This window comes from Brachionichthys hirsutus, chromosome 7, assembly GCF_040956055.1.
Source record: "Brachionichthys hirsutus isolate HB-005 chromosome 7, CSIRO-AGI_Bhir_v1, whole genome shotgun sequence".
In the NCBI taxonomy this organism is placed as follows: Eukaryota; Metazoa; Chordata; class Actinopteri; order Lophiiformes; family Brachionichthyidae; genus Brachionichthys; species Brachionichthys hirsutus.
In genome coordinates this window covers 15433818-15458893 of record NC_090903.1, presented here as the reverse complement: position 1 = coordinate 15458893, position 25076 = coordinate 15433818, and the positions used below count along the sequence as shown (strand labels likewise).

At 51.2% G+C, this 25076-nt stretch overlaps 2 protein-coding genes and 1 long non-coding RNA gene across 3 annotated transcripts; 1 reads left to right on the top strand and 2 right to left on the bottom strand.

Annotated features, from left to right (window-relative positions):
* The first annotated feature begins 1147 nt into the window (after positions 1 to 1147).
* Positions 1148 to 6329, top strand: shld2 (shieldin complex subunit 2). The gene is made up of 9 exons (XM_068740967.1): positions 1148 to 2032; positions 2149 to 2299; positions 2581 to 2688; positions 2764 to 2958; positions 3334 to 3480; positions 3552 to 3758; positions 4008 to 4251; positions 4722 to 4837; positions 5652 to 6329. The coding sequence occupies exons 1-9, from the start codon at positions 1148 to 1150 to the stop codon at positions 5852 to 5854; spliced, it is 2256 nt and encodes a 751-aa protein (XP_068597068.1). The 3' UTR covers positions 5855 to 6329.
* A 2309-nt stretch (positions 6330 to 8638) lies between these two features.
* Positions 8639 to 9806, bottom strand: LOC137896196 (uncharacterized). Its single transcript, XR_011105570.1, has 3 exons — positions 9672 to 9806; positions 9254 to 9385; positions 8639 to 8814 (listed from the first exon to the last, which is right to left on the bottom strand). It is a non-coding gene; the product is annotated as an uncharacterized lncRNA (long non-coding RNA).
* Positions 9807 to 13413: 3607 nt separating this feature from the next.
* On the bottom strand, positions 13414 to 22815 carry LOC137896208 (echinoderm microtubule-associated protein-like 4). The gene is made up of 23 exons (XM_068741736.1): positions 22648 to 22815; positions 22362 to 22479; positions 20534 to 20665; positions 20404 to 20429; positions 20239 to 20274; positions 19639 to 19759; positions 18769 to 18918; positions 18622 to 18691; positions 18280 to 18390; positions 17963 to 18058; positions 16875 to 17009; positions 16543 to 16675; positions 16351 to 16353; positions 16055 to 16203; positions 15803 to 15928; positions 15597 to 15728; positions 15456 to 15523; positions 15281 to 15369; positions 15086 to 15183; positions 14921 to 15008; positions 14750 to 14848; positions 14536 to 14666; positions 13414 to 14450 (listed from the first exon to the last, which is right to left on the bottom strand). Exons 1-23 carry the CDS (start codon positions 22736 to 22738, stop codon positions 14001 to 14003), a joined length of 2652 nt encoding a protein of 883 aa, XP_068597837.1. The 5' UTR covers positions 22739 to 22815; the 3' UTR covers positions 13414 to 14000.
* Positions 22816 to 25076: the final 2261 nt, after the last annotated feature.

The window sequence follows — 25076 nt, the reverse complement described above, 5'->3', positions numbered from 1 at the left end:
CAGGAAGCGCAGCGGGACAACAAACTTGTCCGGCAGTTCCTCCCTCTTCCTGTTCGGCTCCCTCCGGGCGCCCGTCGGGCGTAATTACGGTAACGAGGAGCAGCAAGCGGACCCTTTAATTACCGTAATGAGTGGAAAATGTCGACGTCGCGTATGCTAACTAAATGGAAGCTAATGCTAGCTAGCGTTCTCAACGAATATGGGGTTGTACACGCAGGTAGTTATTATACGAGATAATAACGAATAATTATTAATAATCCAAATTAGGAGACTTTAATAATCACATAGGGAAATGATGTAAAATATAAAATAGACAATAAATAGTATTTCGGAGACTGAGGTGAGAATAATTAATAGGAAAGGTGGGAAATCCAAATGTTTTACTCCCTTTAACTATTAGACAAAAATGTGTAAAGAAGAAATATTTGTTCATTTGAGACTTTTCAGGAAAGCCTTAAACGAATAAAATATATTATTATTATTATTATAGAAGTCTTACCTGATACAGATTGGAAAATTATTGATGAAAAAGTGGAAAAAAGAATGAATAAACTGATACATTCATATAAGGCGACTGTAACTGAACACTACACATAACGTTTCCAACATTTAGGACATTTTACCGGAAATCATAAATCAAAGTAAATCTTTTATTTAAATGATCCTGTCTGCATTTCACTTCCCCTTCAAGCGGGTTCACGGGACGGCGTCGGGAGCGCGCGTCGACAAACGACTGGATTCAGCTGACAGTGAAACGTGATCTGTGCGTGCGTGCGTGCGTGCGTGCGTGCGCGTGGGTGTGTGCGTTCTAAACTTAGTCTGTTCTGTCAATGAAGAGGAACTAAATACGGTTCCAGACTTCACTGGAGGAAAGTAACTAAGTAAATGTACATTAACTATAAGTACTTCATTAAGTAGTGGTAATACTTTTTCTGTAACTTTATCCTTTTAACTACCTTTGATGGAAACTACCGACCCGATTACAGTCAGAAGCTACCGGGTTGGACCCCTTCCTGTGTGGGGTTTGCGTGTCGTCTCCGTGGGTTCTCTCCGGGCCCGGTTTGACCCAGGCTGGTCCTGTCGCCTGATTGGTTGTTCCCAGGGGCAGACTTTTAATCTGTGCATCATCTCCTCCTCTGCAGACGTCATGTGTGAGCGGCCGAAGATCCTCGTCTTCCTCGGGGCTCCTCCTTCCTCCGGCACAGCCCCGGTGGACGAGCAGCGACGACCCCCTCCCCCCTGGAGACACCTGGAGCTCACCTGGCAGGAAGGACGACTGAGGCCGGCTGCAGGTGAGGCGTTCAGGGACCCGTACGTGGGGGTGGGAAACAAAGACGAGGTGTTTGCTCCTTCTTTAGATGAGGATGGACGAGAAGCCAGAATCGGGTCGGGTCCACTGAGCCAGGGGGACGAAACGAAGACGGATCGGAGAGACGTCCTCTCTGGAGCGCAGAGACCTGACCCGAACCCTGACCCGAACCCATGTCCGGCGCTGGACCACGAGTGTCCCGGTTCCGTTCACGAGTATCTGGACTTCAGCTTCCCTGCAGCTCAACCAGAACTGGAGCGACCGTCTGAAAGCCGGCCGGCTCCAGCCGCCCCCCTTTTGTCTACCCAGACCCAGTTCCTCGCCAGCTGGACTCTGAGTCAGGCTTTAATCCTGAGAGGCGTCCAATCAGCACGCAGCCCGGCTCCCGATACCCCACCCAAAGTTTCCTCCAGCACGCCAGAGCTCTTCAGCCCCGTGGCGCCGTCGCCGCCGGCCTCCTGTCTGACCCCGAGGGTGAAGGAAGGGGGCGTGGTCATCGAGGCCAACGCAGACGGCGTGCTCTGCTCCCAGGAGGAGCAACGGGAAGCTTCGGTCACCCGGGCTCGGATCTCAGAGAACCCGAGGACGGACGGGTCCGCGGCGGCGCCGGACTGCGCCGGGCGCCGACCGCCCGCCACCCTTCTGATCCACTGTGACCGACATGGCGTGCGGTACTCGGTTCTGGTCGCTGCGGTCCATCCCTGTCACCTGAGGGAGGTCAAGGTGCGTATATGATTCAGACCGCCTCCAATCACTGACGCCGTAGGCCACGCCCCCCTCCGGGTCCAGAACCTGCGCCCCTTCAGGAGAACGTTCTTGTTTCATTGTTCTGATCGAAGGTCCGGACCGGGCCGTCTGCCGGGACCTTCGTTCCTTTGGCGTCCATTGTGGTAACGGACCAATCAGGCGTGGAGATGAAGGTGGTGCTCTGGCGGCGAGCGGCGTTTTGGGTGTCGACAGTTCGTCCGGGAGACGTTCTTCTCATTACAGGTACGGAAACACACCTGAGGTGAACAGCGCCGCAGCTAGCATTAGCATGTCTGTGACGATGATGACGTAGCTTCATCAGCTGCTTCGTGACATCATTGATTGATTAGGTTGATATTAGCGATAGCTGGACGACACCATGCTAGCTTAGCATGTTATAAACAGATTTGTCGTCTGTAGCTGCTTTTTCAACATCTGGATGCAATCTGATGGGTCAAAGGTGGGCGGTACCCAAACCAGGGTTGGGTACCGCCCACTTTTGAAGGAAGGGGGCGTCGTTTCAGGGCTCCAGGTGAACGAGGACAGGTGGAGAGGAGAGACGGTGCTGCAGTCCACCTTCAGCAGCAAACTGCTGAACCTGGGTCAGATCCTGGCCCGCACCTCGCCACCAGGTAGTAACCCCGCCCTGCGACCAATCAGCAGCCTCCCCACCACAGTGACCCGGCTCTCTCTCTCTCTCTCTCCAGTTCCTAGGAACATTGATGCTCGCTCTCTCAGCGCTCTGTGTGTCTCTCTCCGTGAGCGCCGCCCCTCTTTGGCGTCCCTAAACCTCCACGCCCCTCAAGACCCGAATCGCCTCCCCTACGCCATTCTGAGGTCACTGAGGGTCGACACGCTGGCCCACGCGCTGCTGCGCGTCACGCACACACACGTTAGCACAGGTAAGGGCGGGGTCAGGCGTCTCTGTAATCTGTTCAGCGTGTGAACCCAGAACCTTCCTGATGACCGTAGAGCTCCAGAACCAAGAACCTACCCCAACAGGTTGACATGGGTTCTCTCACACCAGAACCTCGAGTGATCAATTGGTTTGATTGGTTGAACAAGTGTTCTGATGCGGCCATGTTTAAAACCCCGTGTGAGTCAGAAGGCATCAAAAACACGCCCTCTGACCCCAAAGACGAGACCAACCCCGTTTGGGAAAGAACTAGCTAATGGAAGGCGGGTCAGTGGCGTAGAGGTTAGCGCTGTTGCCTCACAGCAACAAGGTTCCGTCCTCCAACCCTGTAGATCAAATGTAGACAATAAATGGTTTGCAGAGTGGCGGAGTGAGGCGGAGTCTCGCTGCACGTCGGCGGTCCAGCTCAAGGCCACTCTGACTGTGGAGCAGCCGAACAACCAGCAGGGGGTGCTGCTGCTGTGGGGATCGGCTGTGGATTGGCTGCCTCGCTTCAGCCGCGATAAAGGTTTACAAATCTACAATACTGGACATTTTTGCCAAAATGATAAAGAGACTCACCAAATGTGTTTGCCTCAGGGGCCGTTTGGGACTTCCACGTCCTCCTGGTGAGGGATGGTTTGACCTCTGACCTCCCAGAGCTGCACTCCACCCCCTGGAGCGCTGTTCAACCTCTGGACCCCGCTAGCCGTCGTGCACAGGAATTCTCCCGACTGCGACCCAGCTGGACGGGAAGCAGCCGTCTCGAGCTCGACCTGGACACGCTGCTGTCCCAGAGACACGGCGGTGAGCCTGAAGGCTAGCTGAAAGAATTAAACATATAATAAGAATCATTTCCTGTCCTAAACGTCTGAGCAGCCCCCGGGTTCCTTTGGCCGCAAAGACGACGAATGAATTCTGAAAGTAATGAATATCTAAACCACATTGATGAATAATAACAGAGGTCCAAAATGTAAACCCTGAGGAACTCCTGAATTCCGTCACCAGCGAGATTAAAAACAGTGGAACCATTTTGTTTTGCCATCTTTCCTCCAGGTGACTCAGATCTTAGAGTCCAGGTCAACACCTTCCACTTCCAGGATTCCCCGCCTTCCCAGAATGCACTGCAGCCGGTCCTGGACAGTTCCACATCGCTGGACGATATTACCGCCGCACTGTGCGGCGACGTCACGTACACCGGCTGCGGCCGCTGCGCCGCCGAGCTCGATACCGACGCCAACGGCATCTACTGCCCCTGCTACCCGTGCCTGCCCCACACGGCTGCACGCCGCTACTACAGGTGTGACATCATCAACGGGACGATTATTCCAGTTTTGTATACATTTAAAAACAAAAAAAAGATTTAATACACAATATGACATAAATGGTAAAAAATATTATTATTGTGGAACTTTAAAGACTGTTTTATTGCAAACCTTTGCTTTTTTATTTCATTTATTTGTTAGAGTGAACAAGAGGTGGGTGGTGCAGTGGGTAGCGCTGTTGCCTCACAGCAAGAAGGTTCTGAGTTCGATTCCTTTCTCTGGTTTCCTCCAAAAACATGTGATCTAGGTGAATTGTTCAAGCTAAATTGTTTGCACGTGTGTTTGCATTTCGTGTGCCCTGCGATGAGCTGGCGACTCATCCGGGGTGCGCCCCACCTTTCACATGCTGGGATAGTCTCCAGCAGCACCCGTGACCTGCAAGGCAGAGGAGCGGCTGTGTACGAGACGATTGAGATCAACCTACCCAAATTGTTCTGCGTTTCAGGCCGGGCGTGCTGACAGTGAGTGGGCGGAGCTACAATCAGGTGTGTGTACAGGTTCCACCTGTTCTTCTTCATAGGATCCTCAGCGCTCCACCCGATAAACTCCACAGGAGCTCAGGTGGGACGTGAACATTCTAAATGTGTGAAAGTACCATAACGTGAAAATACTGAGAGTTCTGATAATCAATAAATATATAAGAGTTCAGACCCAAAACCCTTTTCCTGCCATGATGTCTGTGCCGGTTTCTTGCAGAGGCAATTTCTTTATTAAATTGAAAAGAGGAATATAATCTTACCAATAAACATTATATTATACACTTGCAATAACTGTTAAAAAGTATTACACCAATATCTACTCACCATTAGCTGTGGTCTCGATAACGGCTTCCGTACTTCATGTTCACGTTTTTTCCTTTCATAAATTCCACATTCTTGTCTTTTAATCCTGGTTCTTGATGTTTAATCCTGGTTCTTGTCTTTTAATCCTGGTTCTTGATGTTTAATCCTGGTTCTTGTCTTTTAATCCTGGTTCTTGGTCTCTTATGTTCCTCGTTAGCGAAGCCAGTCAGCTGGAGATAAAGCCGTAATTTAAGTCCGACTCCTGATATTTAATTTTCTTGGAAGTCGTCGGCTCCTCTTCTTCCTCTTCTTCCTCCTCGTTGGGCCTTTTCCATTTTCCAAAGAAGCCCCGAAGATGTTTGTTTTGTTTGTTTTGCTAGCTTGTGGGTTTAATTTTTGCGGTAACGTGACCGTGACCTGTCCCGAGGCACAGACGCATACAGGCGTCACCTGCACGGTCATTTCATGTACATTGAACACTTTTGGTGCGAGTCCATCGCACACTTATCAATAAACACGACAACCGTCCAGAAGTACAAGCATTCAGTGTGTGAGTCTGTAGGTCTCAGAGTTCTCGTCTGTCTGGCTCTCAGCTCCAGGGTCAGAGGTGAAGCACGTCCAGGTAGCAGCGGGGAGGATCCAGGCCCTCCTCTCACTGCCAAGAAAGACCTTCAGCATCACCCTCCGGAGCCACTTCCTGTGCGATGAAAACAGCGTCCCCGTCCATCAGGACTTCACGCTGCTTGACCTTCAGTTCCCAGAGGACGGACACACAGATCAGATCCAGGCTAACTAGCCGACGGGGACTGTGTGGTTATTTTCTAGACTTGGGCCTTCCCCTGAACACATATCATCCAATCATCTTCAAGCTTTTCAACAGAGGGTGGAGTTATTTCATCATTGCAAAGCTAAAAACAGTAGAAAATTTAATGAAGAATGTATTTTCTGCTTTAATTGCTTTAATTAGCATGTCCAGCTAACTAGTTTCATTGCCTACGCCGTCTGGACTTAAGAAATCAGAGCTGGAATGTTAGCTTAAATGCTTAGTAGCCTCTGCAGGCTAGCTAGGCGCAAATCACAAAATGTATCTGGGGGGGGGGGGTGCGGAGCTGCCAAAATGGAGCTACAGCAGATTAATCTGTTCAAAGATGGCTGCGACTTCTTCACAATCACCAGGTGGAAACGAGAAACTTCCAGAAAAACTCTGCAATCCTGATCATTAATAAACCAAACCTTATCCAAATGGATGACGACCACATTCCTTGTGTTGCTAATGAGCTCCAGTGCATTAAAACGTAACAAGACACGTCCATTCATCCACATTTATTGTTATTTTCTCCTCACATATTAGAAAACATCTTCTGAGCTCCTACATCAGTAGTCGAGTCCCGCCAAAGAGCGAGCTCTGGAGCATTTAGCTCTGGAGTTAAATGACTGGAAGTAGGACCGTTCTTAATGTCAATGCAAATTTATGCTAGCTGTCTGAAGTTTGTTATGCTATTAGCTAGCGACTACAATTTACAGAATACTATATATATTGGATATACACAAAGAATAGTAAAAACACAAAAAGCCTGGGTAGCAGTAGCATGGCATGTGTACGATTATAAGCTACTTGTTTTTGCATTTAAAGTGTGTGTATCAACCTGTGCTTCCAGACTTCAAGCTAAGCTAAGCTAACTCTCCCACTGTACAAGGATCATAGTCTCATAAAGGAACAGAAATGTTAAATATAATCACAAACGTGTTTTGTGTAATCCCAACAACTAGTTATTTTTTTTAATTGAATTTGTAAAAATAATCCAGATGGATAAGGTAATGGAAAAGGGGGGGGGGGGTTAAGAGGTCAGGATTCTGCGGAGTCATTTTCCTGGTGTTTCTTCAGCCACATCCACCAGATTTTGAAACAAATCTGAAAAAGAAAAACAGTTAATGGGTCAAACTGGACAGTCTTTTAGCGCTAATGTGTCCCCAGATCTTAAATATAGCTATGGTGGACATTAGCTAACATTAGCAATGGACCCAGTTAACACCAGTGAGGCGATGTTGAGTTACTCCACACGTACCGCCGTTAGCATCTGGGTCACATCCTTTGAATTCTCCACTTCCTCCCTCATTCCCTTCGGTAACTCCAGCTCCTCCCTGTCCGGCGTAGAGACCAACAAATCCTGTTTTCTTGGGGACATCATCATCATCTTTGTCAAAAAGATCTGAGAAGAAATTGCCGTCATTGTCTTTCTTCTTTTTATCATCTTTGTCAAAAAGATCTGAGAAGAAATTGCCGTCATTGTCTTTCTTCTTTTTATCATCTTTGTCAAAAAGATCTGAGATGAAATTGCCGTCTTTGTCTTTCTTCTTTTTATCGTCCTTGTCAAAAAGATCTGAGAGGAAATTGCCTTTGTCTTCGTCCTTGGCGTCGTCGCTTTGAAGGAACGATGGCAGTTTGTCCTCTATCTTTTCTTTGATGCTCTTTACTGCAGGACAAACACGGTTAGTCAGCGCTGATCCGGATGTTATCAAACCTTAACGATCGTCTTTCAGTTAAATCCAAATCAACATGTTACAAAGACTTCCGTGGATTTCCTACTGAAACACGGCGAACGCTCAAATCCAGAAAACGTCGTTCGCACGCAAAAATCCAGATGTACGAAAGCGTGCGTGCGCATGAACCCACGCACGTTCCCTTAAGTACAACTGAGCGCCGTCCTGTCCATGGCTCCATTTACATATGCAAATCATATGTAAATGACCCCTGCACCTGAGTCTAGGAAACGTCACCTGATCTTAAAAACAGGAAGTTGAAATCCTGACAGGACGGAGAGGGGGACCAGTCACAATCCTGAAAGCACGAATCAGCCCCTCCACCCTTCTCCTCCCTCTTCTCCTCCTCCTTCTCCCTCTTCTCCTCCTCCTCCACCCTTCTCCCTCTTCTCCTTCTACTCACCGATCATCTTGCCGAGAAAATCGTCCATCTCTGTCGCCGCCGGTGATCCGTCCGTCTATCGATGCGTCTCCGTCGCTCCGAGTCTCAGACAGGTGCAGGTGAAGCGCTCGCAGGTGCTGAAGAATGAAAGGGGCGTGTCCGCGGACTGGACCGACCTGCTCCGCCTGGGCCGACGCCCCGCTCCGACATCCTGGCCTCAGGCAGATTCGTCAGGTTACAGAGAGACAAAGAGAACAACAGCAAGATGGTGATCTCCGCCCCTTTCTGAGGACGTGTGACTCACTGGGAGGCGACCAGAACCAACCGGTTCTACAACGGATCCCAGGAGAACCAGTCGATCGGCTGTGGGCCGACCCCCCCCCCCCCTATCCGAGCTGGGAAACCCCTCGTCTGAAGAGAGCTTGGCCCGCGAGCCGATAACGGACAAAGCGGTTCAGAAGATGAATGAATGAATGAATGAGTGAATGAGTGAATGCTCTTAAGAACTTGCTCCAGGGATAGGAATGTTAGCCTGTCTTTATTAGCATCCCAACAGTGAGCAATAGCGATGCTAGCCTCGTGTACAGATCAACAGTAGGACTGCTAGCAGAGTCCCGTTAGCGTTCTGTTAGCGTCACAAAAGTACAAGACAGAAGGTTAGGGTGCTTCAGCACGTTGCTTTTATTATAAGCCAATCAGAACACAAGGCTTTGATCCGGCCTGAATCACATCCACAGCCGCCGCAGCCATTTGTGATATTTTTACATTCAGATGCGTTTCGGCTGCAGCTGCAGGTTTGATGAGCGATCAGGTTTCCTCGGTAACAGCCGGCTCTGAGAAAAGGGGGGAGGAGAATGTGAATTAAAACGGCGCCAAACGGAAACACCAGAGGCGTGACTTCAGGGTGCGCAGCGGGCCACGCTTAGAACGGGTTCGCCTCGTTTTTATGATCTCTTATGGGAAATAGAGTTCCGGTATTACGGAACGAGAACCCGAGGTTCCACGCCGCACGGGAGCCGTGAATAATCGAATCTCATGAAGACGTATTTCTCCGCGCTTCACAGACGCGCTGGATTTAGCCGCAGCATTTAGTCATGAATTAATGAGTCAATTCTTCATGGCGCCTCCTGATTGGTTAGATGTGATCCAGCTGAACCAATCAGCTGCTGCCGCGAGGTTGGAACAAAAACATGTTGTTCATCTCAGCTTTCTGCCGTCACGACAAAAAGAAGGTGAGCGTTAAAAAGGAAGGCGGCGCCGCATCAAACTCACTTTCAGCGTCGGCTCCTTCGGTGCCATCTTTGATGATTTCAATACACGCTTTGACTTTCTCTTGTTCCAAGCCGGTCGCCTCCTCCACCTTTTGTGCTACCTGCTCTACCGGCACATGGTCCGCAATCTTCCCTGCAGGACAAACAGAGTAAATGTTAGCGTGCTAGCAGGTCAGGGTGAGGTGGTGAACACGCTAAACACGCTAAACACGCTACCTGCTAAGCATGAATCGGTTTTTAGAGAATCAGTGTTGCCATTTAAAGGTTTCATCGCAATAATCATGATAAGTGAGGTAATTACAATGTAATTACACAATTACAGCGTCCGAGTCCAGACTGAGCCCAGTCACCATCATGAAAGCACGAATCAGCCCCCCCACGCTTCTCCTCCTTCTCCTCCTTCTCCCCCTTTTACTCACCCAGGATGTTGCCAAAGTCCATCTCTGTCGCCGCCGGTGATCCGTCCGTCTATCGATGCGTCTCTGTCGCTCCGAGTCTCAGACAGGTGCAGGTGAAGCGCTCGCAGGTGCTGAAGAAGGAAAGGGGCGTGTCCGCGGACTGGACCGACCTGCTCCGCCTGGGCCGACGCCCCGCTCCGACATCCTGGCCTCAGGCAGATTCGTCAGGTTACAGAGAGACAAAGAGAACAACAGCAAGATGGTGATCTCCGCCCCTTTCTGAGGACGTGTGACTCACTGGGAGGCGACCAGAACCAACCGGTTCTACGACGGATCCCAGGAGAACCAGTCGATCGGCTGTGGGCCGACCCCCGTCTTCAGTCCCTCAGCCTGGACTCTGATTCCGCACCAGGTTTGCAGTGAAAGTAGTAATACTGCAGCAAAGAGAGTAGTACAGCATCCATCCAGCATCCAGCAGCATCCATCCAGCTTCTCATTCATGTTCATTTTTAATCATTACACTTTTTAATATCGATGCTCTCTCTGTGTAAATAAAGTTATTCTTGGTACTATTCTCTTTCATTTTCTTCCTGTTTATTTTTATGCTTTCCTTTTGTTTGGATTACTTGTTTACTTGTCAATAATTGTTTATTGAACCCAACTCTTTTCTATTTTTTGTAACCTGCACATTTGTGAGACAATCTCCTTTTGTCTCGTTTTATTTCGCTTCATCTTGTTTCATCTCGTTTCATCTCATTTTGTCTCCTTTTATCTCGTTTAGTCTCGTTTCATCTCATTTTGTCTCGTTTTGTCTCGTTTCGTCTCGTTTTATCTCCTTTTATCTCCTCGTACCTGAAGCACAAGCTTCTCTCCGTTTTGGTTTTTTGCCGTTTTGAACCGGTCTCCATCTTTTCCCGACTGGATTCGTGTCCGTACTTTGATCGACGGCTAACTCGATCTGGTTTGCGTCGGTCCACCCGGTCGCTCTGCTCCCTCACCGCAGGTATTTATGCTACGCGGGCTGCAGACCTAGGTGTGTGTGTGTGCTGCTCAGTGATTGGCCGGTGAGTTCAGGTGTTGCTCCAGGGTGTGTCACACACAAACCTTGCAACAATCAAGACGACATGAACACAGATATTATTCCCACCCGCCCCTCAGAGATCAAAGTTCACGTACGAGCTGGAATAATGTGATCGAGGGGACCTTCGGGATGTGAACCGAGGCCTTCAGGCGACTCGCCGTGTTTCTCCATCAAAGTCTCGAAACTCTTCTTAAAAACCTCTTTCCCAACCCTGACCTTAACCCCTAACCTAAAACCCTAACACTCTACCTTAACCCCTGACCCTGACCTTAACCCCTAACCTAAAACCCTAACACTCTACCTTAACCCCTGACCCTAACCCTCACCCTTACCTTAACCCCTAACACTCTACCTTAACCCCTGACCCTTACCCAGGGGTGTGCAAACTTTGACTCGCGGGCCACAATGGGTTCTAAAATTAGTGTGAACTAATATCAATGACATGTAAAAGTCATTACAGGAAAGGATTTGGCCTCTTACAGGTAATATTAAAAGGAAAAAATGGAAAGTGTAAAACATAATGACAATAAAAAGCTCATCTTAAAAAGGTAAAATAAATGAGGTTTAATTCTAATAACATTTTATGATATAATTTGGACAAGTTCGGCGGGCCGGATTAAAAAGCCCAAGGGGCCGCATATGGCCCCCGGGCCGTAGTTTGCCCATGCCTGCCCTAACCTCTAACCTTAACCCCTCGCCCTGACCTTAACCCGAGCTGCTGCTCTCCCTGGGAAACGAGAACCTCGATCTCCGTGGGACCAACCGGGTTAAATAGCGTCTGAATAAAACAGCTGGAATACCGTAATTCAGGGAAGGAGAGTTGCAGAAAAGTGTTTTAATAAAAGAATTATATAATGAAATAAATAGCTGCATCTAAAAAACAAAGTTCAGCGTACGGTCCAAACATCGGATGTTCCACCGTGGAGATTCACAGAACTGAGTATTGATTTCAGGTTAGGGATTATCGTGTGCTCTTGATCTCTAGCTCTCCGGTTGGGGGGGGGTAAAGTTCAGCCGCCTGCGCAGCGTCTTTGTTCTTGCTGTCGGAGTCAACGGGACGATGAAGGTTTTCCTGCTGCTGCTCCTCATCCCGGCTTTCTGCCGCTCAGGTAAAGGCGTCCGACCGCTTGCTAGCGTTAGCCGAGAGGGCGGAGAACGCTTCAGCCTCTCTTCTGATTGGACCAGAGCTCCCTTCACACGAAGCACAGGCGATGAAAGCGGCGCGTCCGGTGGCAGAGATTAAGGGATTAGCGAGATTACGCAGTTTCTGCTCCCTCACTTTAAATGGAATTAAATCGTTTTCTGGGATGAAAAGTGAAAACGGGCGACTGCAGGGTCCGGCTGTTCTCTAAAATCCCTTGATTGGGCAATATTGATTACAATTCTGGGTTATTTTAACCCTTAAAGCGGTTTAGTATTCATAGTTTGCGTTGATAATTTGCGTCTCAGCATCAGAAACAACCCGAACAGGGAATGTGGGCGGAGTTTTGCACCTGCTCTGCCCTCTACAGGAACGTTTGGGTCATAGCGTTTGCCCCCCCGGGGTGACGGCGGGTGCATTTGCGTTGCAGCGGAGCAGTTTGAGATCCAGTGTTACCACCGGGACGGCGTGTGGGAGGAGCTGCTGCTGAACTGCACCGGGCCGGTGCGACAGGCCTGCTACACCAGGGGTGAGTCTCGCACCTGATTGGTCGGGGCGCCTCCGGAGCTCCTTCCGCGTCAACAGGACGTTGTCCCGTGCGTCGCTGCAGGCAACGGCGAGAAAGGCTGCGTCCGTCTGGAGCTCTGCTCCGAGGACGGCTGGACCTGCTGCAACCAGAACCGCTGCAACGGGTGAAGCGCTCGCGTCCCAGGAAACGACGGGCCGAAGCCTCGCCGCGCCGAAGGGGCGGAGCGGCGCCGAACGGGCGGAGCGGCGCTCGACTTCACAATGTTTGAATAATAAAATCCTCTTAGGGTAATAAATAATCGACGCTGACCTGAGAGCAGTCGTTATTTTATACGTCCGTGTTACGGAACAAGCCTCCGGAATGCGATCGTTACCACGACGACAAGAATTCAGTTTTCAATACATTTATTCAATTTTTTTTTTTTGTTGAAATCTTCGCTACAATCCGTCGTCCGACAGGAATGAGAAAAGACACGATTGGCTCAAAACAGTCACATGATCATTATAATCAATGAATATTAATGTTACTGATCGACGACAAAGATAAACAAAAATCCAGAATTTCCCACATGACCCCGCCCCTCCCACAGACCATCAAAGGACCCACCCCTCCCGTGACCCCGCCCCTCCCTGACTGTCCAAGTAGAGTCGTGGACTCTGGTCGAGTCCTCCAGAGACAAGAGTAGAAAAAACAAATAGTAAAAAAACATGAAAGACCTGCCCCCATTCCGATAAGCCCCACCCCCTGGAGAGTGAACAAACATCAGGGAGTCAGCCAATCAGACACGAGGCGTTTCCGCTGACCTGGTTAGCTGGTTAGCGCTCCCCCTGGTGGCGACCAGAAGTGTCCAAACCGACGTGTCAAAGCTGAATTCTCCCGTTTCGATTTAAATCGTATCAGAGGTCTCAAACGACGGCATCCCATAATAATAGTTCTCATGTACGCTGATCTTTGACCACACCATCCCACCGCATTACACTTCCTGCATGTTTCACATTAAAAGCCTTCCATACACCATCGCCTCACTGCGCTTTTATTTTGAAATGTCTTGTTGAAGGTAAACACAAATAAAGTTGAGTCTTTAACGCTAAATGAATTCTTCAGTCTTTTATCCAATTTCTATTCACAGAATTACAATTATTTAAAATCAGATGAGATTTTTTTTTAATGCAACTTCATAAGGCTTTTGAAGGACACTTCCTGCTACGCTCTCATTGGATGAGCCCGACACGCCCGGTACTCGTAGCCCCGCCCTCCACACACACACACTCGTACTTCTAAACTTGTGAGGACCGTCGCTGAATGAAATGCGGTTCTCCCCGAGCACCAATGAGAACCGACAGCATCGGAACCGGTAACGGTTCCTCCGCTACGTTAGCCGTTAGCAGCTTCTGCTAGCAGCTCGATGTTTTTTTGTTTTTTTTTAGATTGCCTTTCTGGACGTTCCATCGAGACCAGAGGCGACAATTCGATCAATAAGTTGTATAAAAGATGCTTTTCACATTTATCCATCACAGACGCGTAACCGACGGCGACCCTGAAACGTTGCGACGTGAAGCCCTACCTGGTCCTCACAACGACGGCTGTACCGGAACACACTCACACACCCTCCGTCTGTGGGGGGAGGGGGAGGGGGGGCAGCCCCTCGTCACTGGGCGTGGCCGTGTCATCGCTGGGATCCAGGCTGTCTGAGGGGGGCGGGGTCGACTCCGAGCAGGGCGGAGTTAACTCGGGGATGGGTGAGGTTGATTCTGTAGGGGGTGGGGAATCCAGGGAGGACTCCTGCGTCCCATTGGCTGTCGGGGGAGGAGCAGATTCCGGCGCGGGCGTGGCTTTAGGGAGAGCGGGTGGGGCGGGGGCGTGGTCCGGCTGCTGGGCGGGAGAGGTCGGGAGGAGGCCGTCGGGGAAAGACAGCGGCGACTTCTCAACCAAACGCCACTGCATGATGCTGGTGTCCTTCCCCCCCGTGGAGATCAGGTGACCGTCGCCGTGCAGGAAGCTGACGTTGGTCACATGACTGCTGTGGGCGCCGTACTTGTGGCTGGGAGCCTGCAGACACGGATCATTGATCGGTTGATCGATCACACGGGCGTGCGTGCGTGTGTGTGCGTGTGTGTGCGTGCGTGCGGCTCACCTTTGGCGTGGAACACGGGTAGGCGAACAGGTGAACTTTACAGAAGTCGTCTGCCAGAGCGATCACCTTCCTGTTGTGAGACCTGATCAGAGCATTGATGTCTGTCCCGTCGGACCCCTCGGGCCACACGCCTGGGACACACACACAAACACACACACGCGTTAGGACAGGTCGGGTACATCCCATGATGCAACACTCCGGCGCAGGCGCTGACCAAACACGTGGTATCCCAGGACGCAGGTGTACGTCGCCCAATCGATGTCTTTACACTCGGAACGATTCCTGATCAGCTTGCAACCGTTTGGGACGTCCCCTGAAGACACACACGGCCGTCACTACCTCGGGACGCAGCACTCACAGTACACAGGACTACTGCAGTACTCACAGTAGAGGATCTCGTAGTCTCCAGAGTTGGACATGATGAAGTTGTTGTCAGGTGACCAGTCCAGGTGCGTGATGTAGCTGGAATGTCCCTGTGGACACATCCGGGTGAGTCGTGAGGACGCCTGATTGGTCCATGTCGTGAAAGGTTATGGAGTTCAGTACTTACGGTACACTTCCCGTAGCGGCTGTACCTGCGTCCTCGCTCAGAGACGGTGTACAGGTAGATAAAGTTATCATGGGACCCCACAGCCAACAGACTGCCATCTGCGCACGCGCACGCACACGCACACACACACACACACACACGGTCACGGCCTTCGTCGCTCCAATAGCGTTGCCATGGAAACAGTGTTTCACCCACCGACGGAGAAGCGCATCACGGACAGCTGCTCGTTCCCGTCCGTGTGGATCCCCACCAGGTCGGTGGTCTCGGCGTCCAGAACGTACCACCTGTGGACAGGTCGTCCAGCAAGACAAGGATGAGACCGGCGGGACGGGCGGGACCACGACCCAGCCCGTAAAGGACCAATACTGACTTTCCAGAGTGTGTTCCTATGGCGACCACGGCTCCCGTCGGATGGAAGTCTGCACAGTGTCCATGTTCCTGAGGGCGAGACAGAGCCGTCAACCACCGAGCCGTCCCGCCGTCCCCGTGCACCAATCGGCTGCCCCCTCACCTCCAGCGTGCGGGACCAGTGCAGACTGTGGTCCGCCGAGTTCCAGACGCAGACCAACCGGTCCTGGGCGCACGTCAGGAACATGTCTCTGGACGGGTGGGACGCCAAACCCCACAGCTCATCTGTGTGTCCCTGAACGCATCACGCAGCGATCAATAACGCCGGCCTCACCCCCGGAAACATCGCGCCGACGTCACGGGTCTCACCTGGACCTCGACCTGGAAGCCGTCGTTGAAGGTTCCCCTCAGGATGAAGTTACGCGACGTTCCGACCAGGAACTCGTTCCCCTTCCCCTCAGACAGCGCTCGGATGGTTCCGTACTGATCCGGGACCTGACATCACCAATCAGCTTTATTGATCTGCATCTGTGACACTCGCATGAGCGTGTGTGTGTGTGCGTGCGTGCGTGCGTGCGTGCGTGCGTGTGTGTGTGTGTGTGCGTGCGTGTGCGTGGCGACCTCGATGTCGTGCTCGGCTCTCAGGTCGTGGTCCCACAGGATGATCCTCCGGTCTCTTCCTCCTCCGGTCAGCAGAGTGCCGCTCCTCATCTCACACATGCAGAACACGCTGCCTTCGTGACCTTTGACCTGGCGAATGATCTGAAATGCTGCACACACACACACACGGATCAGTCACACCTTTCCTCGTCCAACTTTTATTTCCAGGTGCAGTTCCGATGGCGGCCAGCAGGAGGCAGGAGATGACTGCCCTGAATGTGTGATTTGCTCCGTTTGTTGTTGTTTTCATGCCCGACTCTCTGAGCAGGCGTGTTCAGATATTTCCGGCGGTGACAGAACTCCATCTTCGTGGACTGGACCGGCACACTTCCTGGTTTCCCACATAGGTGTGGAACAACCATCTCTCCGGCCAATCAGATCTCTCACACACATCAGTGTTCCTGGACCATCAATGAAGACCTCTGACCTGGTCTGGGGTCCCTCCTCACCTCTGGGCCCCTTCCCGGGGGTGTCGGTGGAGCTCCTGGTCCAGACCAGCAGGATTCCTCCGGAGTCTCCGGTCAGGATGTCCCCGTTGCTTAGGAACGCCAGACACTGGACAAACTTCGGCTTCTCGCATTTCTGACACGGAGAAGAATTTAGTGCCTTTTACGTCTCTGCACTGTTTAGAATCACGACATTTTATGGGCGTCAACAATGATTAGAAACATTAGGCTTGTTTCCACGGAAACGGTCAATAATCCCCGGAGGCTGAACCGGATCATCTGGACTCTGAAGACGTTTTATTCCAGAGATCAACAGGAGAAAATTGTCTGCTTACGCCGAAGATTCCCTGTTTCCGGGCTAATGAGGTTCCGGTCCAGGTCCAGAAGAAGATGTGGGATTTCCCACAGGTGACGATGGTGTTTGGGTCGGTGGGGTGAAACTCCACGGCCAGGACGATCTCATTAGTGGTCTGAAACCAGTCGGACAAAGAACAGCAAAATCCAGGTCGCTCCAATCAGAACAGGCTAAAACGGATCAGAACCATTCAGAGACCGTAAAACGTTTATTTTCAACGGCACCGAATTTAAGAGCATTCAATGCTAGTAAAAAGTAAAACCCCGAGTGAAGCCTCACATCAATTACATTCCATTCAGCAAATCTCAGGTGTGTTTAATATTTCTAAATTACACACAAGATGTATTTAAACAATAAAACTAGCATGCATCAAACTTTTTAAAACTAGAAATTAAAATCAGTCTCCACATTTTAACACGCTCTATAATGCTGTTAGTGGGATGTTACAACAAACATACGAAGCTAGCTTTAGTTACATGAAGCTAGCATGTAGCATGTAGCCATGTGTTTGAACAGAGGGACTTTAGTTACATGAAGCTAGCATGTAGCATGTAGCCACGTGTTTGAACAGAGGGACTTTAGTTACATGAAGCTAGCATGTAACATGTAGCCATGTGTTTGAACAGAGGGACTTTAGTTACATGAAGCTAGCATGTAGCATGTAGCCACGTGTTTGAACAGAGGGACTTTAGTTACATGAAGCTAGCATGTAGCATGTAGCCATGTGTTTGAACAGAGGGACTTTAGTTACATGAAGCTAGCATGTAGCATGTAGCCACGTGTTTGAACAGAGGGACTTTAGTTACATGAAGCTAGCATGTAGCATGTAGCCATGTGTTTGAACAGAGGGACTTTAGTTACATGAAGCTAGCATGTAGCCACGTGTTTGAACAGAGGGACTTTAGTTACATAAAGCTAGCATGCAGCATGTAGCCACGTGTTTGAACAGAGGAACTTTAGTTACACGAAGCTAGCATGTAGCCACAACAAGCTCTCGCTAATCAGTACCAATCAAACAGGAAGCAGCTCTGGCCCGGCGTAGGTTTCCGATCAAGAGTGAGCGCTTACCTTGATTTCAGCAACCTTTGACTTCCTCTGCCAATCCCAAACCGTCAACATGTGATCGTTACAGTCGTCAATAACGCTCAGGTGATGGCCGGAGTCCTGGAGGACAGATTGACAGGTGTGACTGAATCCATCTGGGACATCTAGATCTACGCCGGTACCGGTTCTGACGGGACACGATCGATCCAGCACACTGGAGATGTAAATGATGTGAGGTCATCTAAAGGTAAACCAACCAACCACCGACGAGGTCTCCACCAATCACTGACCAGAACTGATGGTACCCAAAGTCGTCATGACAACACTGACGTGACACTCACAGCTTTAGAGAAAGCCAGACAGCCGACGCCCCTCTCAAACGTTCCCAAGCCAATGACCTGAAGCGTCGACAGGCTGACGCTGTCCCAGATGCGAACATGAGGCTGCACCGCCTGAAAACGCGAACACACACCTGGAATTAGCATTAGGCCTGAAAACGTGAACACACACCTGGAATTAGCATTAGCACGGTTAAAAAAAAACGCATGCGCAATTGTAGGGTGGTTCCGCCCCTCCAGCCCTGAAGGCGGAGCCGCCGCAATTTCAGGAAAGAATTCAATCCGGACTCGACCCTCGCAAACATTAGCATGATCCTGATTGTGTTTACTAAGATCGATAAATACCCGTCCGTCTTTGTCCACTCCTGCGATCTGTCCGGTAGCGATGCGGATCTTGTCCGGATGGATCGTCAAACTGACGGAGACACACACGTAGCGGTTACGCAGCCGTCGCCACAGACCGGCTGAAACGGCGTCAGAAACGTTCCTCACCACTTCACGCAGTCGTTGTGTCCGAGGTAATGTCTCTGAGTCCGCTCGTCGTAGTTAAACAAGACCACGACGGAGGCGATGAAGTAAACCACCTCGCCCGTCGGGAGGAGGTAAACGTTCGCCCTGCAGTCTCTGCCACGGTAGCCGTACCTGCAGGAAGTCAAGGAAGCACCTGGAAGCACCCGGACATTCTGTGAACCGTGCCGTCGTATGCAGACGACACGCTTGTGTCTGCGCGGGATGATCCGGGGCTTCGGGTTCAAAAACCAAGCGATTCAAAATCAGCAAGACTTATTCTAATTCGTCTCACGTATTTTTACTTAGTATCGGCTCAGCTAGTATGAATACTACTGGAAAATCTACCCGTCAATCTAACCATCAAGCTACCCTCCGAGCTAACCATCAGGCTACCCGTCGAGCTAACCATCAGACTAGCTAAATTTACTAAACACTTTAAAAAAATATATTATTAGGATGTAGTTTTACGGATCACCTTAAGGCACTGGTTGATTTCTAGTAAATGTATTTCTAATTAGAATTGAATATAACTTTATAGTCATTAAACACAGTGATGCAGTGACATTAAAGGGGCTCTGCGCGGACAAAGCAATACAAGTAAACACAACGGATACTACTCAGGTATGACAGTGATTGAGGTGCACGTCCCTGATTGTGATGTGGATGCGTTTAAGTGCTATTTAAGGTTGATTGGTTGGTGCTGTGGGATTTGATTAGCCTGTAGCGCCGCCCAGAGGGCAGCAGGTGATGGGCGGGGCGAGACGGGTCTCCTGTGATGGCCTTAATATTGCTGAGACAGCGGGATCTGGCGACGTCTTCGTCATTGATAATTGTCCTGTTTGAAAAGGATACGCCCACTCCAGCTTGAGCCTTTCAGAAGGAAGCTCCGTTCGAATCTCATCGTAGTTGTCGACATTCGAAGGGACGAACATGGTGATCGGTCGACCCCGCATGAACATCTTGAGGGTCCCCTCTAGAACACGGCGAAGGACGGATTTAGAAATGACCCCAGGACTGGTCCGATGTAGGATAAACTGTACCCAGAAGCTAAGCTGTGATCAGGCAGGTGAGGGACAGGTGAGGGACCGGTGAGGGACCGGTGAGGGACCGGTGAGGGCGCAGAGCTGCCGTGCAGCGTGAAGCAGGTGACACAGGTTTGCCGTGTCATCGTTTACGTCCAATAACTTGCATTTGACACGCCTCCGACTGATCTGATACGACCTGTCGACCAAAGCGAGAGTAACGCCAGGTCGATCGTGCACGGAGGCAAAGGAAAGCAGGGGGCGGAGCCAACAACAGGGGTAGAGAGCGAGCAAGCTTAAATAACGGCGAAAGCCAGCGAGAGAGAGACGTGATTGGTCTAGAGAAGAAATTATAAGGGGTGCTAATTCAGATGCTAATAGCATGTTAGCATGTTGCTAACGTTTGCTCAGGCGACTCATCCCGACTCACCAGCTTGGCTGTTTTTCTCTCGAGTCGACATTTTCGCTGGTTTGAGACAAAAACAATGTCACTAAACAACAACCAACAACGCGACAAGAAAAACAAAAACAAAAACACAAACACAAACAGCAACAACGCTAAAAACAGCAGCCTCGGGACGGCGTGGACGCCTACCTGGACCGACCGCGGCGTCTTTATGCCTGAAAGCAGGACACAGAAAGAATTCAGCAATCGACCAAATCAACCGATACGTCACCAACGGATCAATGAAGTGATCCGGACCGATCGGAAGGCTTTCCTGTACCTCTCGGAGTTCTTCACCATTTTGACCAGCAGCTTGGACGTGGACGCTGCTTTCACCAGTTTGCTCCGGTTGTCCTCGGAGCCGTCCCAGGTGGAGCTCTGAGAACGCTCCATGGCCGAGGCCCGTTTCACACTGGGTCCCCTGGACACAGAGGACACGGCGTCAGAGGCGTGTCCCCGCAGGAGGAGCAGAAGGAAGAGGAAGAGGAGGAGGAGGAGGCCACTACGAGTCACTGACTTTCAGCTCCATTCAAATGGTTCCGAGGTCTCGGGTTGGGTTTAGGCTCGATCAGAACAGGTGAGAACCAGAGTTCTTGTGATCAGAAGTACTGGACAGTAACGACTAGACGCCGTCCAGACGTCCAGAGGAACCATTGTCCAGCTGGACCTGGACGGTCCTTCAGAGTCCGTTTGTCACAATGTGGACGAAACGGTCAGTGACTCCGAGTGAAACCTCAGACACGAAAGCCAGAAGCTACAGGAGGCCTGCTGGGACACGCAGAGGACCGGCGTTTAGTAGTTCAAGACCCGGCAGCGTTTAGGAGACCAGAAGAACAAGGACTGAGTGAGGAAAGAGCTGGAGGAGGAGGAGGAGGAGGAGGAGGAAGAGGAGGAGGAGATCCTCAGGGGGGAGGCGGGAAAAGAAACTGTTAGATTTAATAAAGCACACACGGCCGAGGACCTCCTCAGGGCCTCCATGAGCTGGACCTGAGGTCTGAGGAGGTCTCGGGGGGTCTCAGGAAGGCCCCGAAGACTTCTAGCTCCACGTCTCCCTCTATCCTAACTGCACCTGGATCAGGGGCGTTCAGGTCCTGAAGGACGGATGGGCTGGGGGGGGTTCTTGGAAGCGGGGTTAGTGATGCCAGAGCAGCAGCCAGAAGTAAAGTCAGACATATCCAGAGGACAGAGGACAAACGGGAACCTTTTGGGAGGGGCGTGGCCTTTACTGTTGTCAGCGGACTGAGGCGGTCTCTGGGGGGAGTCAGGGGTTTGGGGGATCTGGGGACAGGAGGGGGGAAGGAGTCGTGTCCTTCGGAGGATTGGGTTCCTCATGCTCCTGGATCTCCTGCATCAGAGACCGCTGGCTGCCGGTCTCCTTCTTCCTGTCTGCTCCACTGTGGACAAAACCAGGACGGTGAGAGACCACAAGAACCATCGACTCGGTTCTACTGGTCCTGCTGGTTCACAAACCACCAGGACCCATCAGAGTCCCCCCGTGTCTCTGCTCCACTGTGGACGGAACCGAGACCGTCAGGGACCAGAAGATTCTACTCGTTCCTCCTGGTTCTAATGATCAGCGGGACCAAAGACTCTCGGTGAAGAAGACACGCCCATTTCCCGCATTGACCGTGTTCTATTCACTGATTGGACCCGAGTCCACTGCTCATAGTGGGCGGGACGAACGTCTGGCGCCGGCATGGACTATGTGTGACGTCATCTAGAGACTCGGGAGGAGGAAACCTTTGATCTGAGACGAAGAACCTTCATGGATGATGTGTGCGTGTGAGCGTGCGTGTGTGTGTGTGTGTGTGTGTGTGTGTGTGTGTGTGTGCGTGTGTGTGTGCGTGCGTGTGTGTGTGTGTGTGCGTGCGTGCGTGTGTCTGTGTGTGTGTGTCTGTGTGTGTGTGCGCGCGTGCGTGCGTGTGTCTGTGTGTCTGTGTGTGTGCGCGCGTGCGTGTGAGCGTGCGTGTGTGTGTGTGCGTGCGTGTGTGTGTGCGTGCGTGTGTCTGTGTGTGTGTGTCTGTGTGTGTGTGCGCGCGTGCGTGTGAGCGTGCGTGTGTGTGTGTGTGTGTGTGTGTGCGTGCGTGCGTGCGTGCGTGTGTGCTTACCTCTTGGCAGCTGACGACAGCGTTTCCTTCCTGGTGACGGAGGCGGAGTCTCTCTTTCGTCCAGGTCCTCCGTTGGAGATGCAGGACATGGAGTAGGCCTCGCGCAGGCCCGCCCCACCTGCAGGGGGCAGCACACTGTTGCTGACACCGACCAGAACCAGTTAACACGTAAGCACCAGGTCTGGAGACGCGCTCGACCGGAGGCGTCGTGGCGTTTGTGCCACGGGGGCCGGCCCCCCTTGGGATGAGAACAAACAACCAATCGGGGGCATCGAACGGTTCTTACCTTTCCCTCCCGGCTGCTTCCTGGCGGAGGACGCGGCGGCGTCTTCAGAGGCGGCGAGGCGGCGCAGGACGTCGGCGAGCGCCGCCTTCATCACCGTTAACTCGTCTTCCTGCTGCTGAACGCGAAGCTCCAACGCCGACAGACGATCGTTGACGTCGGAGACGCTGGCTCCAGACATGCTGTCGTCTGGGGGGACAACGGACCAATCAGAGGCCGGGATCAGACAAACAGGAAGACAACGGACCAATCGGAGGCCAGGATCAGACAAACAGGAAGACAACGGACCAATCGGAGGCCATGATCAGACAAACAGGAAGACAACGGACCAATCGGAGGCCAGGATCAGACAAACAGGAAGACAACGGACCAATCAGAGGCCAGGATCAGACAAACAGGAAGACAACGGACCAATCAGAGGCCAGGATCAGACAAACAGGAAGACAACGGACCAATCAGAGGCCAGGATCAGACAAACAGGAAGACAACGGACCAATCGGAGGCCATGATCAGACAAACAGGAAGACAACGGACCAATCGGAGGCCATGATCAGACAAACAGGAAGACAACGGACCAATCGGAGGCCATGATCAGACAAACAGGAAGACAACGGACCAATCGGAGGCCAGGATCAGACAAACAGGAAGACAACGGACCAATCAGAGGCCAGGATCAGACAAACAGGAAGACAACGGACCAATCAGAGGCCAGGATCAGACAAACAGGAAGACAACGGACCAATCAGAGGCCAGGATCAAACAAACAGGAAGACAACGGACCAATCGGAGGCCACGATCAGACAAACAGGAAGACAACGGACCAATCGGAGGCCATGATCAGACAAACAGGAAGACAACGGACCAATCGGAGGCCAGGATCAGACAAACAGGAAGACAACGGACCAATCAGAGGCCAGGATCAGACAAACAGGAAGCCGCCGTCCGTTTTTGGATCTTTATTTTAGAGTTCTGAGAAACGAAAGAGAAAAAATGTTCAGTCTTGCAAACGCAGCGTGTTCCTGCCTGTCTGCCACACACACACACACACAGACCCACACACGCACACACACACACAGACCCACACACGCACACAGACACACACAGACCCACACACGCACACACCCACACACCCACAGACCCACACACGCACACACGCACACACAGACCCACACACGCACACACCCACACAGACCCACAAACACACAGACACACACAGACCCAAACACACACACAGACCCACACACACACACACACACACACACACACACACAGACCCACACACACACACACACAGACCCAAACACACACACAGACCCAAACACACACACAGACCCACACACACACACACACACACACACACAGACCCAAACACACACACAGACCCAAACACACACACACCCAAACACACACACACGCACACACACACAAACACACACACACGCACACACACACACACACACACAGACCCACACACACACACACACACACACACACACACACACACACACACACACACACAAATTGCATTCAGCTGACTGACAGCAGGGAGGAAACCCACATATTTTTGGTTTATTGGTTTGTTTATCTCCAATAGTGACGAAATTAAAATACGACCTACAACTCTTAGGTGGTCCTGCTAACCAGAACCAGAACCAGAACAGACGCTGAGACGCACTGCACCCTGGGAAATAGTTTAAATGCTTTAAATACCTCAGCGTGAATCTGGTTGGCCAGATTTAGCAGTAAATTAGCTCTTCTTAGCAATGCTAAGCTCCTCCCATCAGCGCCGCTATTGGATGAATAGGAAAATACCCCCCTTATTAGGGACGTTCCGCCCTGAGCACCAGCGCCACCACGTGGCCAGATGGAATATAATATATTTTACATTACATATACACTAGATATGCTAACCGGTTAGCTGGCATGCTACCTGCCAGGTGCGTCCACAGACACGCCCACTGACAGAACCAGAACTATTCTGAGTGTAAATCTGAACTCAACCGGAACCCGAACCGGAACCCGAACCCGAGGAAAGCATCAGCTTCATTCATGATTTACACATTTAAACGAAGCAGACAAAGAATTCCTTCCTTGGTGATCTCTGCAGCTCCGGAACCCTCCGGAACTAGCCGGAACTCGCCGGAACTAGCCGGAACTAGCCGGAACCCGCCGGCCTGACAACCAGGCCATTCATTCGAACCCTCGACTCTCACACCTTCATGGAGCTTTAACTGAACGAACCCCCCTCCTGGACGGGTTATCGGTTATTGATTATCGGTTATTGATTATTGGTTATTGATCGGGGGGTCCGGGCTCCTTTACGGGTCCAGGTCTTTAAGATCCGGGTCTTTACCCCCTTCTGGATGCTGGTTGGTTTTGTGGCCCAGCAGCCGCCGGAGGGGCGGTGCGTCAGGTTTTAGATAAATACAGCA

Bases quoted from the DNA above. Each gene is read 5' to 3' on its own strand.
- shld2 (XM_068740967.1), top strand. From the start codon at position 1,148: ATGTGTGAGCGGCCGAAGATCCTCGTCTTCCTCGGGGCTCCTCCTTCC. The intron at 2,689-2,763 runs GTAGTAACCCCG...CTCTCTCTCCAG, and splicing joins GGCCCGCACCTCGCCACCAG to TTCCTAGGAACATTGATGCT. The intron at 3,481-3,551 runs GTTTACAAATCT...TGTTTGCCTCAG, and splicing joins TCGCTTCAGCCGCGATAAAG to GGGCCGTTTGGGACTTCCAC.
- LOC137896208 (XM_068741736.1), bottom strand. From the start codon at position 22,738: ATGAAGGCGGCGCTCGCCGACGTCCTGCGCCGCCTCGCCGCCTCTGAA. The intron at 15,729-15,802 runs GTGAGACCCGTG...TGATGCGTTCAG, and splicing joins GCTTCCAGGTCGAGGTCCAG to GGACACACAGATGAGCTGTG. The intron at 14,849-14,920 runs GTGAGTACTGCA...GTGTGTCTTCAG, and splicing joins AGACTACGAGATCCTCTACT to GGGACGTCCCAAACGGTTGC.